At 40.6% G+C, this 18559-nt stretch overlaps 1 protein-coding gene across 2 annotated transcripts; it reads right to left on the bottom strand.

Moving 5' to 3' along the window:
- Positions 1 to 479: 479 nt before the first annotated feature.
- Positions 480 to 15555, bottom strand: LOC140937774 (hydrogenase maturation factor HoxX-like). Of its 2 annotated transcripts, none has more exons than XM_073387344.1 (2): positions 15410 to 15555; positions 480 to 2891 (listed from the first exon to the last, which is right to left on the bottom strand). In XM_073387344.1, exon 2 carries the CDS (start codon positions 2858 to 2860, stop codon positions 1046 to 1048), a length of 1815 nt encoding a protein of 604 aa, XP_073243445.1. In that variant the 5' UTR covers positions 2861 to 2891; positions 15410 to 15555; the 3' UTR covers positions 480 to 1045. The 2 variants fall into 2 exon arrangements, with proteins under 2 accessions (XP_073243445.1, XP_073243446.1); XM_073387345.1 differs by lacking the exon at positions 15410 to 15555 and adding an exon at positions 6779 to 6913.
- Positions 15556 to 18559: the final 3004 nt, after the last annotated feature.

Below are 18559 nucleotides of genomic sequence, written 5' to 3'. Positions count from 1 at the left end.
ATTATTCTTTTCCCGACCTGACAGTTTTAAACAGGTTGTTACAAAGCAATGTACGATGACGTCTTTGAAAATTTTACTTCTATCGATCAAGGATTCATTTCTTCGTTGATCACTTTGTTTCTCTTTTCAATCAACACTGCTCATTGCCCAAAAAATCTGTTAAAACGGTTTTTTGCACCTACTATTTTATAAAGGAACAAAGGCGCATATACAGTTAACGGAAAGATGTTGGCTTAGCAAAGAGAAACCTCAACAGGAAAGCCAAGACACGCGGAGGCGCAGAGCGTCAAGGAAGTTGGAAGCTTTTTTTTAAAACTGATGTTCAGGAGGGTATCTTGAAAACGGACAAATTTTATCTGCGCAGAGGACATCTTTTTGAAACGGAATCGTTTCTTCCTATAAATTACGTGAAAGATTAAAGTATTAATAATAATAATAATAATGATAATAATAGAATAATGATAATAATAATGATAATATTAATATTAATGTCTTTATTCATTTAATAAAAATACATATCAAAAGTTACAATGGTGGAGTCTAAGTTATTAAAATACTAACTAACATGGTCTAACAAGCGCTTAAATTTCAAAAGTAACATAATAAAGGTAGGTCAACCACTGGAAAGTTAGATTGCTAATGCTACAATACATGTCATCGGCCACTGTTCATATTTTAAGGGTGAATATACTGTATGAAAATTCCCTTTCCACCGTTATTCATTCAAACACTGCATAACATTTTAAATGAGACAAATTTCAAATGGCCACACCTGGAAATTTTTTTAAGGCGAGAATAGACTGCAACTGAGTAATGTCCTTATCCTAAAGAGGTTTTTTCATACTGACAACTGAAACTATTTGAAATGACAAAGTGCCTTAACCAAATCGGTCTAGCTCGGTTTCTATAAACTGTGGGGGTGACATTAGAGTTTCTGTAACTAACGCTGAACTCCTCACCTTATCATATCATGAGTCAATTCAACTTTTTAAGTTCAGATTGATTGAATGCCGAGGTATGATCATTGAACTAAATAAATGATACTTTAATGATAAACAAAGTTCTTCCTCGCTTGGTGATACTCTGGATCTTGAAAGTTTCGAGCCATCATTGAAAGTTCATTTGCTCGGCAAGTTTCAACAGTCTCCATCACTTCTTTGCTAACTTTTCTGTTCTTTTTTCGAACAAAGTGCATCTGCAAAGGCGACCGCGCAAGAAACGATGCTTGATGCTTCACCCAGCTTTCAAACTCCTCTGCATTATCCCCCAAGCAGCCATCTAAGAGGCCAATTTCTGCAGCTTCACAGGCCAGGATGGGTTCGGCATTGGACAGGAGCTCGTTCGCTTTATCTTGTCCCACGCGCTTTGGAAGGAAGTAAGTGTGATACTCTGAACCGTAAAGCTTCATCTTCTTGTAATGTGGGTTCAACACAGCTGCCTCCCGAGCAAATGCAAAGTCGCTCGCTAAGGCCATCATCACTCCGCCGGCGCCTGCATTTCCACGAAGCGCAGAGATCGTGATCTTTTTACTGGTGAAGATGCAGCGCACCACATCGTTAATGGCATTGATGTTGTTCCACGATTCTTGGGCTGGGTCTTCGGCTGCCTCGATAACATTCAAGTGGATGCCATTACTGAATACATCATTGCCACCCATGAGCACCATTACCTTGCAGAAATCATTCTCTTCCACCTGTCGAAGAACAGAAATCAAGCGTTTACACTGATTGGTGCTCATAGCCCCGTTATAAAAGTCGAAGTGCACGAAGCAGACGCCGTCTGGGGTCATGCTTGTCCAAACATCCTGGAAAGTGTTAGGATGCGAGCCATACCGAATGGGTAGATTTGACACATCTTTAATAGTTGGTGCGCCTGTTCGTAGCCACATGTTTGCAGGAAGTTTTAGTTTGTCTCTCTTGAGATGTGACACCCAAACAGCTCCCCTACCACACTTCACAAGAAGAGATCCATGACGTTGACCCAGTATCTCTCCAGGTTTTCCAGGCAGAAATCGGAGTTTTCCTTTCTCCAAGTGCGCTCCAAAGACACGAAACGCCTTGGTCCATTCGTTGTCCTCTGCGCCTCGGCTGGTGCGAAAACAGGCGTGAGCTCCTGGTGATGAATCAGACATACGTATCTGACAAGCTATCTCATCTGCTGGCATGTCCCAGTTGATAGAGCGGTCAACTTTGGTCATGTTTGAGCGAAGGGTGCCTCGCACGTGTGGATTACTGTTATCAAGAGGTCGTGGTGATGTTCCCTCTGATAGATTCTCAATTGCCTCAAGTACAGCTTCAACCGCTGCTTGAGTGACTTCGTTGACATACAAGCTCGACTTGGTCAGTGTGTTGATATTTCGTCGCCTGATTTGAAAGTTTTTAGTGCTCCAAATGTCTCCTGCGTCCATTTCCTCGGCAGCTTGTAATACAGTCACTCCCCATTCGTCTTCCCTGTCATATAGTGCCCAGTCGATCGAGCTTGCACCACGGTCACCCTCGATTCCAGGATGAACAATCCAGCAAGGAATTCTTGTGTTAGAATACACTTGCTCTGGGATTCGTTTGGTGAGGAACGGACAAAGAATTAGATCAGGTTGGACATGCTCCGCAAGATGGATCATCTCTGATGGTTCGTTGATTTCATTCACTTGAATGTTATGTTGTCTCTTTGTTAATTCCAGTGCCATTCTTTGACTGAGGCTGTTATGTTTGTTTGAGAAAAACAGGATGTTGAACTTTTTTCCCAGCTCTGGGAAAGTTGAAACTCTCTCTGGTTTTAGGTATTGGGATTCCAGTCGTCTGTGAAGGGGCGACAGGATCCATGGCTTTAGGAAAGTTTGCAGCGTAGTTATTCTCAACATCTTCACAACAATCGTGATTGAACTCGGCTACCTAAAGAAAAAGCAAACAAAACGTTTTACAAATAGCTTCTTAATAGCCTTAGTTTTAGGCGCGAATAAGCTATTTACACCCATTTTCTTTGTGAGGTATTACAGCAATTATTCCGGCTCTTCATTAGTTACTCATTGGCTGGAATGCTAAAAAATTCGAATAATAACTACGTATCAAATGGAAAAAGACGTTATTTAACAATTAATGAATGAGGCTGAGTATGTTATGAAGAATTATGGAGAACGAGGAGGGTGTTACCCGTCGAGGCCGTAGGGTTGGAATACTGCGCCTTAAAGAGCCTGGAACATTTTTCTTTCAATTCGTGTAAGGTTGTTTTTAATATCACGTACTTTTGTTTGGAGAATGGTGATTTTGCCAATCTGTTGCTCAAATAACTTATGGGTAAGCTTCCTCTCGATGTTTTAATTTCCCCAAAGAACTGAACAGTTTGTTGTCCATAATTTTAACTTCATCAACAAGAGAACTCAGCTTTGAAGTTATTTGTGTGCCTTTCTCAATGTTGTTGGTAATTCTGATATTATCGCTAGGCACTAATCTATGACCACTGTCAAAAACAGTTCATACTTAGGCAGGATTTTCTTTATTCATCATAGAGTTTATTTGTTTCTCAATATACCATCAATTTGCTGCTTCAGTTGTCTTCCCAAGGCTGTGCTCTGAAACTGTAAAATCTAGGGTGCCCAGCATATGATTTGTATGAAAAATCTGAGATTTTCTAGTCGCCCGAGGGCAAAAGTTAAGCGCCAGGGGCCACAGGGTTCTGCTAGAGCACAGCCCTGCTTCCTGTCCCATATTTTGAGTTTTCATAACACTGACCGTCACCCTAGTGTATTGCAAGAACTAGATTTTATCATTTATACAAGAGGGGGAGGGTCATGATATTTTAGGCCAAGCTCAAGGGGAGGGTGAGCAAATTTCACTCCCATTGCATGGATGGGTCACCTCATTTTCGAACCCAAATTTAAAATTCCCATCCCCCTCCCCCCTGCTAATTTCAGACAAATCCCTTAGTAAATTGAAGAAGGTTCAATTCGATCAGTGATAGTGATGTGATAGTAAACTGTACAACACGAGCTAAGTACTCAACGGATTTTTACCCTAAAAAGGTCACCTAGACTTTTCGGGAGCCTTTTTTCTGGCTGAAATTTTCGAAAAAGTAAGTTTTGATCCCTATAATTTTCAGATCACTAGACTTTCAGCTAGGAAATCCGAACAGATGAAAAATTTTTAGGGGATAAAAATACGCATATATCTACCGTTTAAATACTAAAATACGTTTAACAATGCTATGTTTAAGTGGTTTTGAATTATATTCTCGTTGGGTGTTCCTAAGTACTCCGCAAGATCGTCTCGGCGTGAGAAACGTCGATTTTCATATCCGACAATCCGACAAACTAAACTTTGAATTTAGCAATTTTCTGATTCTATAGTCTATAGCATTTAGCAAACGCTTCAGTTGACAAGTGGAATTGCCTTTTAGTGCAACATTAGCGTAATGAAATGTATGAATTTGTTTGTAGCCTAGATATTTTGCACGCTAAGCCAGAGCGGAAAGTCTGCATTTGAAAAAGATAAGATAATTTTGGTGTACAATAACGGTTAAGTTAATTTTTTTAAATTTCATATTGATCGGCAGAAAATTCAGCCTTAAGTGCCCTGATAGATAAATGACCTTTTTCCTTTTTGAACGTGCTTTTAAATTATCCAGACGATTTCCCTTCGGTTATTATTATCCAGGGTATCATGTTACGACCCAATTACTTCTAATCAAAGTAACGGCACCCCTTGCGGGAGCACCCGTTATTTTCCTCAAAAGATATGTCCCTGGATATGTCCCACTGAACGCACAGGGTATGGTTTTTCAGGGTCTTGACCGGGGACTTTGCAAGGGGATACAATTTAAGAACGTGAAGGTTGGCGTGAGTCCTCTACAGGACATTTATTAAGATTTTTTTCCCAAAAGAAATTAATTTCATGATGTTGGTTTAAAAAGGTACTTGAAACCGGGTTAACAAACATTTTGTAATTTTTCCCAACTTCCCCTGTCTAATAGCTTGACATATGTTTACTGTGTTGTTTGCTTATTTCGTTTGTTTTTTTGCTTGTTTTGTGGCTAGGGATTTGTGTAGAAGTGGATGTAGACAGAATTACTATCATACCCCCACCCACCCCCCTCCCAATTTTTTCCCTACCCACAATTCTTTCTTTAGCACAAGTGACAGTTATTTGAAATCAGCGCGCGCGAAAAGCTGGTTTCGGTGCCGTTTAGCAGCTTAGTTTTATATATATTGGTCACCTTGAGAAAAGTTTCCCGGAGAGCATCATGTAAAGCTCTGAGATGGGACAAAGTTATTACGATTCGCAGAGTCTGCATTGTCCAATATCGTATTATATTCTCGTTTCATTTGGCTAAACGGATCAATCACCCTGATCCGGGCTGAGACAGAAAGGTACGATATGGTTCGCTTTTCTAAGGTGACCACCAAGTCTTCGGCCTCGGGAACAGGCTCTTAGGAGTCAAATGAATTAGGTGAGAGCAAAATTGCCCGTGAACTCTGGTGTGAAAACAAGGCTAAGGTGATCCGCCGACCGTGCGACTTTACATCCGGGAACTTGAATAAGACGAGTGTAAGAGAAAAGTCCAGAGGTGTTTATCTGGCAATAGGCTGAGTTTTCCGAGTTATTCGATGATATTTCGCTTATGTTAAACGTGAGAAGATTATGCGTGGTTGTGGATAGTCTTATCAGTGCCGCAAAAGTGTGTGATCGTGTGATTTCCGCATGGTGTTGACAGGTATGTGATCGCGTGGTTGAACTGCGGTTTGGCCAAAATATTGTGTGCCAGCCATTAATATTGTTTCGTCGGTGTTTAGCTTAACTGACTGTACCTTGGAAAAGCGACTCTCGACTCAGGAAAATTGGATCTAGGTCTAGTTTCAGCGGGTTCTAATGGCATTGAACCATAAGACGATTTTGCGAATAAGAAAGTGATAATTTGTGTACGACGTTTCATTCAGTTTGTTGTCTGACCATGCGGAATTCTGTTGTTTATCGAACCGTGAAAAAAGTAGTGTTTTGCTAACTATTTAAGTTGTTATGTAAGCCTTCACCAGGCACTCGTTCGCTGCAGTTCACTCAACTTAAAAATTCTAGACTGAAATGACACCGGTTTGAAACTTCACGAAGTCAGCTTACTGAATAAATGTTCTAAAATTTGAGTCAATTTAAATTTGGACTCGTTGGAATGCTTCTAGGGACCACTAACTTACTGCCCGGCGTCATATAAAGGCTTTTAATCGGCCTTTGAATGAGTCTGGTTGTTTTAAATTGCCAAGTAGTAGAATGAGTTGATATTTTGCTGACCCGGTTTTCAAAAATCCAGGTAGAAATAAGGGTACCAAAATAAAGTCTCTTGTCTTAAAAAAAGTAGCGATATGAACGAACAGGGAGAGGGCCTGCAAGCTTACCCGGTTCACCTCCAACCAAACTTGTCTTCAAGTGTCTCCCTTTTCCCTTATAAAGGTCTTCGTTTTCTAGATACCCGATTTCGCACTATGTCCAAGCTCAACCGGGTCGCTTCTACTTTCAACCCAAGGCAATATTTCCAATCGCTTGAGATTTCTAAAGTAATCTCTTATGTTCTTAGGGGAATTAAACGAGCCATTTCGAGAAAATTGATCAAAATTTCTGACGGCCGGGTATCTAGATACGTCGACAGAAAAAAACTTTCGCTTCGGTTTCTAACAACTTTGACTAAAAACAGTGTACACTTCTGAGGAAAAAGCACCATCTAACAGGTTTGCCATAAGTCTTTGCTTCTTCAAGGCAAAAGGAGACTCTTTGCCTTTAAAATTTCTATGACTTACTTGTTTTTCAATGCAATATTCAGTAACAGGTCCGACGAAAAGCTATCGCGTATTCCAGAACTTCCCGGACTTCGATCAAAAGTGCTGTTTTACGTCCTTACGTAATCGTGCTTCTGCATAACAAACGGCACGCGAGCGTGTTGCAGAAACGTACGTGATCAAATACCCTAAAATTCCGAAAATAAGCCCCAGGGCTTATATTTTTCAAAGGCCCTTTTTGAGGGGCTTATATTATATTATTTGAAGTTCAGATTAATCAAATGCCGAGGTATGAAAATCTTTGAATGGATAAAATTGCTTCGAAGACATTTACGTCAAATTCAGGGAAACTGAGGTGGTAGAAATAATTTTAAACCGCCTCACGAGTGATTCACGGCTCATTACGGCTCACGGCGCAAGAATGCAGAGTTGAATCTGAAATTTACATCTACCAACGGATTCAACTTTTGAATAATAAAGAAGGTTGCGTTTGATTGGGAAATCCGGATTTAGATTTTGAAATCCGGATTTCGGATTTTGCAATCGAACGCGAAATCCGAAAACAGATTTCACTTCCGAGAAATCCGTCCTCATGGTGGGTTTCACAAATCCGGATTTCATGGATTTCCTTTTTACCCTTTGATTGAGAAATCCGAAAAAGGATTTGCAAAACTATTTTGAAATCGTGAACAGCTTTGCTAATAATGCGTGCGCGTCATGAGACCGCTGTTGTTAAGGACAGTTTTTCAAATCCTTTTCGGATTTCCTAACCGAACGGTAAAAACAGATATGTCAGCGTTGAAATCCGTTTTCGGATTTCATTTTACGGGCTCGTGCACTTTTGTTGGTCTTTGAAAAATTTACTCGTGCTTATTTATTCCAAATTGCACTCGAAATCATGTGATAACCTATACTTATATCAACATTTGAGATCAAAAGGTGCAAAATTCTGTGTTTTATGAAGCATTTCTACCGATCACTTGCCCGGGCCCCCGCACTCGTCTAAACCATTTGTATAGTCCGTCTGAAGAACGTTTAGAGCGTCTACGACGCAGGCAAGTAACTCCCGCACTCGGCTTGATTCAAGTGATCTCAGGAGTGGGTGAGGGACTGCCATGGAAATATTCCACTGAATATGACTCTAATTACGCATGATTTTTGCCCATTTTAGGCCTCGGGAAGAAAAAAATTCGTTAAAAAAATATTATTAACTCGATCGTACCTAAACCAACGATTTTGTAACTAGGGCACATTTTTTTGGGCGAGATTGAGACCAGGTCATTTTTTTACTATTTCCTCGTCTAGTTGATAATTAAGCGGAGCCGCTCTTAAAAACGTCTCTTTGAGCCTCTTTGACTAGAAAAATATTTAGAGGGGGTTAGTTTTAAAGGAAACCGCGATGCTGCTGCGTAGGAGAAGTAAAATATAACAATTTAGCTTTCGTTAATTATATGAGTATATAATAAAGACTTAGCCAAGGCTAAAAGCGAAGCGTCCCTGTATATACTTTCAATTACTTAAAACCAAAAATTTATACTTCACTGATTTTAAAACAAAAATAGAAAATTGTAAATCAAGTTCGATCACAGTAAAAGTCGTGGAAAAAATTTCTTTCCCATACATCTGCATCACTGAACCGTCCCTCCACTCCCTCGCCATCTCTCCACCACACCCCTTTGAGAAGCTAATAGCCCATGAGATTTAATGTTTTATAAAGGCTGGTTGTCATTAACAAAACTGTTTGGCTACGTCCAGTTCACAGTTTTTGTTTGTATGTCAATCTTTCCGCCTATAAGGGATTCTACCCGAAAGGTAAATTGACCGTTCCTTGGCTGTGCAAAATTGGACCGACAAACCGCTTCGTGTTAAAACTACTATTTAGATTATATATCTCAGTATCTGTAACCTTCACTGTTCTGTAGTTATTCTTTTTTGCTTCTTCTGGCGAAAAGACCCAGGAAGTTTGATAATTTGTTTTACATTCCCCCCCTATGAACACAGGGCACACAGGAGTTATTTGTGACCTTGATTGATGATTGTAGTTGAATTTTACGGTTGATACCGCGCATCGCATTTGTTTTTATACTGTAGAAACAGCGACGTTCATAGTCGATTCTACAGTAAACAGAGGCGACTCTTGCGATCGGCTGTAAAGCAGCCTAATTGTATTATATTGTATCAAATGTATAGCCCTCGGCTAATTAGCGCTTTGCAGAACTTGGTCGCATGCTTGGATACCACTTAGCAACGGCTCTCTGCATGGCGAGCAACCCAAGTGTTCATTCAGATCACAAAGCTTTGACTGCGATCGGGAGAAGCCTTTCTAGTAGGTTAATTTAATCGTCTTTTAAGTCTTCTAGTCTGGTCGTTTCGGTTAATTTACAACAGAATAACTAAACAAGCAATCAGTAATGATCAGTTCGGTCGATCGCACTCAAAGCTTTCTGATCGAAGGTGAGCGCTTGTAGCTGTCCCGGGAGCTTGCCATCCAGCCAACCGTTGCTAAGTGATATGCAAGCCGCACAATGACCAAGTTCTGCAAAGGGCTTATTCTTCATAACCAACCAGCGTTGACAAAATTTGGGAGATGGCGCAATATACCATTGATTCGATGGTATATTTGTCTGGAAACGAGGCTGCTTGGGTAATGATGACCTTAAAAAAATGGCGTTCACGGTTATCCGAAGGCGAATTAAATGAATTTCTGACTAAAACGGACGAAATGTAGCAATACCTAAAAACGACTTTTCGGTTCATTCCAAGGGGAATTTTTCGGAAAAAAATCACCGGAAAACTTCACCGTTCACGACAATGAAAACTTCCCAGCAGATCCAATGATCGCTGAGATACACAGTTTGCTTTTCTCTGGCTCTAATCAGACGGTGGTAGCGAACAGGTGGAAACCTCACTGACATACCCAACGAACTATTTTAAAGACCGACTATTTAAAGTCAAAAATCATTGCTTCTGGCTTATAAGCCAAAACAGACCAAAAATATACTTGAGGAGTCTCTAAATAAAAACATCAAAAGCGAGTCCTTTAGGAAACCATGCACGATTAGAGCTTTGCCTGTCTCAATCTAGCAACTTTTGTTTCCGTTGGCGTCATCCGAGCGTGATCACTTTCTCTAGCCAATTTGAAGCAATTTTCAGCGAAAAGGACAGAAATCCGGTTTAGTGCTTAATTATTCCTTACCTGTATTTTTTGCCTCCTGTTTCTGGTCAGTAACCTTGTCTGGTCTAATCGCCCGGGTCTAATCGTCGAATCGATTTGTCTTCAAAACAAGCAATGCTTTCCTTTTGTCATTTACCTTAAGTAATACCGCGTGGAACGCTAAAATAGTAACCCTTCCGGCTTTTCCCATTGGGAAAAGGGGAGGAGCAATGAAGTCCAAATTTCACGTGGGTCGTCAACGATTGAATATAACGACGACAACACGTTGGCTAAATAAGATAAAGTTTCGGTTTCCAGAAGTTAGAACCTTAGTACACCATTTTCTGTTGAAATATGCCATTCTATCTTTACACGATAAATAATACAATAAAAGAAATACAGGGGTTAAAGTTATATTGTTTGCATTAGGGTTCATCAAAGTAGGGTGTCTTCACTCACGTGGCCAGTATCTATGCAAATTTAATGGAACAAGCGTTTACACAGAACTCCCACCGGAGTTTGTTTGGCCGCCGGGACGTCATATGAAAAACACTCTTTTGGGTGTGCAATTTTGTTTAGTGTCATAAATCAAGAAGTAGTCTTATTACAAATGGTACGATTATTCCCACAGGAAAGCAAAGATAAATGAAGCTAATAGCGTCAAATAGTATAGTCTGGCTCTTCGTTACAGTTAATCATCAGGGAATTTGTAGCCTGCATAACAAGCGCTTCATGAGCCAAGGTGAACGCGGCATTTTGAGCGAAGCGCGAAACGAGCGCAAAGCGCTAGACAAGGGAAGGAAAATGCCGCGTTCGCCTCGCGTAGCTCATAAAGCGCCTGTTATGCAGGCTAGGAATTTGCCGTCCGACATCTGCTCAACCAAGAACAACATTCCTTTCCCATTGTTTCATTCGCGTGGTGTTTGGCATTCCGCCACAAAATTTTTGGGCATAAAAAGCAAAACGTTCAAACGGCGTTTGAACGGAGCATAAGGCAACCGGCTGAGATTCGGTTAAGCTAGAAAGCCATTAGAAAACCCTCTTTGAATAGACATTGTAGAGACAATGGCTTCTAATAAGGTTAGCATCTCTGACACTATTTCAACCCGCATTGTAGCTCCCTCTAGAATTACCTAATGAGAGGAACAAGACGGAGAGGAGACATGCTTACACATTTTTGGCCGATGAAGTTTGGTTGAGCTGGACGGAATGTTCCACTTTTAAAGTTTTAATTGATCTCGGAGTACAGAAGCGTATTATGTTTGTCTCGTTTTCAATAATAATGTCATGGTGAAATAAAGAGAAGAGAAAGGTTTGGCACTAAAATATTAGCATCCATTCGTTTCAAGACATAGGAAAAATTGGTCCTATGAGATTCTTGATCGCTAAGGAAATGGAAACGTATTTGAGTAGAAGATCCAACAGGCAAACCTGTTCACGTTCTGTAACATGGCTATGTGCGGGTACTGTCAAGATTTTGTGCGCGTCGGATGAATGCGCATGCTTGCGATCTGACAAGATTTTTCCGTAAATATGCAGTGAAACCTCTATTAAGCGGACACCTTCGGGACCTTCCCAAGTGTCCGCTTAATAGAGGGTGTCCTCTTAATAGAGGTTTGCAAAAATTGCGCAATGTTTGTTTATGATTAACATTCAACGGTTACTCTGTACTGCGATAAAGTTCCATGTTGTTAAAGAAGCTAACTAAAGGAAGCTGTGCTTTACTTTGTGCAAGAGTTTTAGGGGAACCCTTGACAGCTAAATGTATTGATTTATCTTCATTAATCGACTACAGTACGTATTTCAAGGACGTAATCCAACACCACTACTGTCAATTCAGTCCGGTGTCCGCTTAATAGTACCCTGGGTACCAGAGGTTTTTTCTCGCGTGCGACAGGGAGCTTCGTTTCGTCGGCCGCAGGCCGACACGTGTCCGGCCGAAGGCCGAAAACACGAGCGGCGAAGCCGCGAGAAAAAACCTCTGGCGCAGAGTGCCTTGAGTTACCATGCTAGATGGACCTTGACCTTGTCTCTAATCTGTCAATCAAAGCGGCGGTCGCGAGACTGTTTAATTAGCTAATTCAATATTATCAAGGGTAGCCTGTTCCGGGCGTTCAGATAGCGGGGAGCGGTGCGAAGTAAAAAGGAGCGCGAAAAAAATAAAAGCTTTCTTTACTTCGCACCGCTCTCCACTATCTGAACGCTTGGACCAGGCTATATCAAGGGAGGAACGACGCGCTCTAGTCTAAAAAGTCACATTATCTTTAGAAAAAGAAGGTGTAGTTTAAAAATCATTGCTAATCTTGTCACTGTGCAGTTCTCCATAATCTATGTAGCTTCAGTTTAAGCTGCAATCTATTCATCGAAATTTGGATCTGAAAATCACTAATGGCAAATTTAACATCCTGTAAAAACTACTAACCATGCTAACGAGCTGGGCCCAGCGTGATAAAACATTGCAGGAAACCTTCACCGGGCACGAACAAAAGTAAATCACTTTTAGTTATTCAGATTCAGGACCCTGATCCCAAAATGTAGCAAAATTTGATCCCTGATCCCACGTAAATTTTATGATCCCATAGAGAGATCAAGTGTTCAAGTTATGTTTCCCCGACGTCGACTATCATTCATTAATAACAACTAGGCGTATTTACCTCAAGTAGATGTTTATTTGTTCATTCTGAATCACGTTCTCATCTTGTCTTGCATGATGTATTAAGGAATTATTTGAATTCTGCTGCTTGCTTCTGAAAAATGCTCGGTCCATTACACATTACCTGATTAGTTGACTTTTTCAAAACTTTCTTGGTTGAGAAATGTAAAACTCGTATGATGCTATGAGCAATAGAAATCACTCTATAAAACATTGCGATAAAAATAGACGAGATATAGACGACAATTAAATAAAAAACTAGATCTCCACGTTTCGACGGCTCAAGTTAACGTCACGTAAGAAATGAATAAAAGGACTGAATCTAAATATATGGCAAAAGAATCTATACAAGGCACGACACTTATACCATCGACTTTTCAATTATGAAGAAAGGTGGATCGAAGTTCGATTGTTTGATTTTTGAGACCTTGTTCATTAACGAATAGAATTGCCTTCAAGTCGAGCTTCGAAAGGTGAGCTGGCAAGGAGAAAAATATACACAATGCGAGCCAAGACCGAGCGCGAAGCACAAGGTAAGAGAGCACAAGGCCACCTACAACCACGAAGGACTATGAGAAAGGCTTATCGAGAAAATGAGACCAGTGTTAAAAATTAAAAAAGACTCCACTCGAGCACTAAAAGTGTCTACGTGACTCTTGCATGGTAATATTTCATTTCTTCCACTTGTAGCCTCAGTATTGTTATTTTAAGTTTTTCCATTTTATCGCAATAGTGAAATTGTGGCTGACAATGCAAAACGTGTATTTAAAGACGATATCTAGTGACTCTTCTCCCAGATCTACTGCGTCCAGCCTCAAACCGGGTTCTGCTACTAGGCTCTTCGTCTTCCACTTCTGCAAGATTCTCCTCTTCCTGGCTCTCATCGTCGCTGTCGTCTGATTCGTTGTCTAGAAGCCCGTTAGCCAAATTCTTGAGACGCCGTTCCTCGTTCCTTCTTAAAATAAATTGTTCAGCCTCCCGATCAACAGAGACTCGGTCCATGATGCATTTTGGTGAATTTTGATCGTCAAAGTTTCCTTCATTGTAGACTAAAGGATCTTCCTCTGATTGCTCAAGCCAATTTATTTTGAGTTTTTCCTCCCAGAAACAATCATTCCTGCTGTGAAGATCTTCACAGAGAATTGCTAGAAAAAAAGGCTCCAGATACGTCCTGTAGTTATGCTTAAGAGCGACAACTTCTCACAATTAAAGTGGAGAAGCACTAAGGAAAGAGAGGCAGGTGGAAGGCTAATAAAAAGGCTTCGAGACTAGGAGGCTTAGAACGTGTTCGTGGAGACGAAAAGGTGATAATTCGCGCGCGAGAGAGAAAAGAAGAAATCCAATCTGTTCAAGCAGACACTCAAGGTCATGTTTCACATTATCAAGAGCTTGTAAGTCGTGTTTTGCCTGTCGGACGCTAATTTCTAACTGCATCGATCGTTGTTTCGGTCAGCATTTGTGAAATAGCGTACACAGTCTCTCAAGAGACAATCCACGGATTGCAACAAATCCGTTGTCGGGGAGCCAACAACTACCACTACTGTGAGGGCTATGAATAAGAACCAAATCTTGCTCGAAATAAACGCGGCCATTGCGGCCATACTTGATTCAAAACTGAAGTTACTTTTCAGCTCCATCGTACATGAAGGGGTTTTTGCTGACGGTATAATTCGGTGCCTCTTATATGACGTCTTTCTGTGACCCCATATGCCACATGCTTGTTTGTAACGCATATATATGGGCTTTTTTGTGCGCATATATATGCGCGTTTGTAAGAAAATGGTCATATACTTGGGAATAAAACGCAAGTATACGTGACAAAAAACGCACGTATATCGTGTAGCAGGAATGATTGCAAGTATACGTGGGAAAAAACCGCACGTACATCGTGTCATAATTTTGAAACAAATGGCCGACCATAAGTTTGGCGCGAACTATTTACGTCCCTGTCGCGTGTGTTGTCGTGTGCGAGTGTCGTCGCGAACTGTCAAACTATGTCAAAACAAACAGATAACGAAAAAAAATTCCGATAAGAGAAAGTAGATAAAGTATTAAATACAGGAATGTTCAATACAAAAAATGTATAATAAATAAAAGTGCCGTCTTGTGATATTTGAATTGTGAGCTCAGTCTCCAGACGTTTCGGGCCCGTTGCAAGGTTTCCATTCGCCATGAAGAAAAACAAAAAAAATGTAAACTTTGTAGTGCGCGCGCTCAAAACAAAACAAGTCGGTAATGGTTTTAGCTCCATGGTTGCCAAGAAAATCCGATCTTGGTAAAGTACTCAAATGGAGGAGGATAAAACGCCCACTAAAGCTTTGTATTTAAAAGTACAGGCGATAAAACGAAATCGAAATACAGCCCGCAGAAAATACACAGTTCAATTGAATTTGGATCAAACAGTTCAAGTCACGTTTCATTTGGCGGTTTGATTGACGGCGCATCAGTAAAACCATTCGTGATTGGTTAAAACCTACAGGAGGAAAATTCCTCCTGTAAATTTGGCGCGCTGCAAGGGGATAAAAGTCGTTCGCGCTGAGGCCAACTACCAGAACCGGAAATGAGAAGCGAAAGACTTTGAGAAAGTCTAAGTAAATGCTTTCTGGTGCGCTAGTAGTAATTCACTATAATAGATTAGTTGTCCCGTATTGACGGAAGCAGCCATTTCTTCATCATCATTGGAGTCAAGTAAAATGCTATCTGTTTGTGGGCAAGGAATAATTAATTGGGTACTTGTCCCGCCAACTAGGCTTGACGCAGTTACAGCCCTCAACTCAAAACAAGCCACTTATAAATAGGTTTCTAAAATACACTCGTTTTTTCTACTGTTATCTAAGCTACTCACTTTGTTTAAGTAACTAACCCCTCAAGTCCTCATGCAATTTCGTCTTCGCTGATGTCACCAGTTCTAATCAAAACCCTCATACAGTGATAAACTGGCACAATTACCTGAACTGAACACGTATCTTCCTTGTAGCGAAATGACAAGCAGACTCTGAAGCAAAAGATATTAAGTATTCACTGCTTTTTACTCTTCCATCAATCAAAATTAGAACGACCAATAAGATCGACCAATAAGAAACAATGGATTAAAATCTACCAATCCATTTATCACTGTTCTGTGAATCATTGTAGCGGTTCTTTTAGAAACACAGGTTGAAAAAAGGTGTTTCCGTTTCCGTTTTTGTAACGGTTACCTCACGGAAACTGACACGTATGTAGAATGTTAGGGATTAAATTTTAAATTCTTACATCAATAAATTGAAAATAATTTTCGGTGTTAGCTGAGCCGTTTCAGGGTCATAAACATTGCCTGTGAAGTTGCTAAGGAAATAGAAATATAGAAAATATGAAGAATATGTAGAAATATGAAAACGAAAACTGTAAGTTTTAGTCTAGTTGCAATTAAGTTTCCATTTGGTCTTCAAAATTATTGGAAAAAAAAACTTCTTAATACCTTTAATTGGTTTAAACTGAAGTGTTTGTTTTAATAACTTTTTCTGTTGAGTCACTAGGGAAGTACTGTTTCAGAAAAGCGGAAAGCACAACTCAGTTCAAAGTAGAGCCCAGCGTTTACGTTCAAGACCATTATGAAGGTTACGACGTAAAACCTATTTTATTGACAACTTACAACGTATCTTACGACGTAACGTGTAGCTAAAATTTATTTTACGTCGTAACGCGAACCTCCTCGTTTACGTCGTAATTTCAAGTAGGTATTATGATTACGACGTAACGTGTCTGCTAAATATAATCACGTCGTAAACGTGACGTCGGGATATATTTGAAGACTTAAAGACGACCTTCAAAGTACACTTAAAAAATAAACTACAGGATGTACAAGCCTGACGTACCTTCGATCTGCATTCCGAATCTCCCACAGTTGACTTGCCGGAGTGGAATGAATGGGTTCAATTTTCAGAAACAGCAGTGGGTTTAGATTTACTGTCAGTTTTGTTTACTGTACCTCGTGTGTCTTCGTGGAGACCAAAGTTTTTGAGACATCGCTTTGTTTCTACCCTGCAAACGCTGACGTACTTCCGCTGCATAACAAACAATTGTACGAGTAGCGAAATTTTCTATTTACGTAATATGTATAGTACAGTGGAACCTTGATATAACGTAGGGCCAAGGGACTTGGAAATATCGAGGTTCTTTTCCATATATTTTACTATTACTGGGGTAAAGAAAATCGTTCATTATAACGAGGACATCGTTCTATAGAGTTCGTTATATCAAGGTTCCACTGTACTGGTTCCCGAAGGCCTGCGGTCAAGTGCTGCGAGCAGATCTGGCTACTTTGGACAGCTATTTTATTTTCCTACCTACGTAGAACGTAAATATCGTTTATAGTGTGAAATAAAGAATTGAATCGATACTTTGATAGCCTCCCACACAGGCTTTTTAGAGCTTTTTCAAGAGTTCCTAACGTTTTAAAAACAAAACTGAAAATACTGAAATACGGTAAAGGGCTTTTACGCTACGACCAAGCCTCTAAAACCACAGGACGCAGAGCAGTTAATTGTGACCTTGATTGTTGATTGTAGTCAAATTTTACGGCTTATACACTGATACCGGGCATCGCCTTTGTTTTTATACGGTTGAATCGAACAAACCGTCATTCAGTCGTATAAACCTGGTGAATTGAATATTATCCAATGCTCCTGGAAACCGCTAAAGGTAATGACTGTGGACGAATAACAGCAGCTAAGATGAGACAAGGGATGGAACTACTATAGGCCACTGTCATAAATCGTCAGTCGTGGACGAATGGGCGCAATTTTCCACAGCTGATACCAAAACATTCTTTTTTCACTTTCAGAGAAAATTGGAACATTAACTTCGTTTCAACTGTCTTTCCAGGAGCACAATTTTCAGGCGTTCGGAAAGCTCGTTTTCGTACGATGTGAACGTGTTCTCTGGGTGCTCGGGGGGGAAGGGGTGGGGGGGGGGGGGGGGGGCAAAAGAATGAAAAGAGAGCTTGCAGTCACGCCTCAGGAACTTCCCTTTTTTCTCCCCCTTAGCCAGAGCCCTCAAGCTAGTTACACCAGTTGCTCTTACCATTTCTTAGAACTGACTGGCTAGACCTGTCCAGTTGTAAAGAAAATTCCACTATTAATCTTGACTATCAAGTCAGTTTATTCCTAAATGGTATGCACGGGAGTGTTGGATTGTAGTAAATTATTATTATAAGAAAAGACAAATATTTTATTTTCAAAATGACAGGTCTGGCAGTTCTGACTTTTTCAAAGCGCCTTTAGTCTTCCTCGCCGGCGTTTTTGTCTCGTCGCGCAACGCTCCTCCCCAAAAGGAGTCTGGGATCAGTTCACTGGGCTAAATATCAGACTGAAGTCGCCACGCCCGAAGAGAAGATTTTACGCAAATGGCCCCAAAGGTGTTTCTCCACGAACTCACAGGTTTATTTTATTACGTTACATGTCTTTAATCAACCATGAGCACACAAAAATGTCAGGTCTATTCCCGCTGAATCAGTGTGTTTTAATGAAATTAACTGACCACCTTTCATCTAGCCAGCCATGGTCTTTCTTGTTCGTAATGACTATCGCGCTTAAATAACAGTAGTCTCTATTGGTTTTGTCATGTTCGACGTCATGTTTGACCTTGATTCCAGTTTTATCGTGGTGCGATTGTAGCTGTACAGAAGACCGATTCAGAATGCGACCGTGTTACAAGTCTGGTCGGATTATCGTCGAATGGTGTTGATATAGGTTGTCCGAGTAGCACGAGAAACACTGAAAACTACTCTCAGCTGGTCCCTGTGCTCTTTATAAGTCATCCAGAGTCTTGACGTCGACTCGAAGACGAGAACGAGATCGGTAAGCAGGCATAGAGAACGGGCATGAAGAGAATTTAGCAATATGAACGTAACAATCTCTTGAGGCCCCTTTAGGTCCGGGAGGTACTCTTGGACATTTTGGGAACATTCAAGTTTCAGACCTGAACAGGTGTTACGTGTTCTCAAGGGACGATTGGT

Source organism: Porites lutea, chromosome 5 (assembly GCF_958299795.1).
Source record: "Porites lutea chromosome 5, jaPorLute2.1, whole genome shotgun sequence".
Classification (NCBI taxonomy): Eukaryota; Metazoa; Cnidaria; class Anthozoa; order Scleractinia; family Poritidae; genus Porites; species Porites lutea.
Note: the sequence above shows the minus strand (reverse complement) of the source record. Positions and strands in the feature narration are given on the sequence as shown.

Excerpts from the sequence above, each read along its gene's own strand:
- LOC140937774 (XM_073387344.1), bottom strand. The coding sequence starts at position 2,860 with ATGTTGAGAATAACTACGCTGCAAACTTTCCTAAAGCCATGGATCCTG.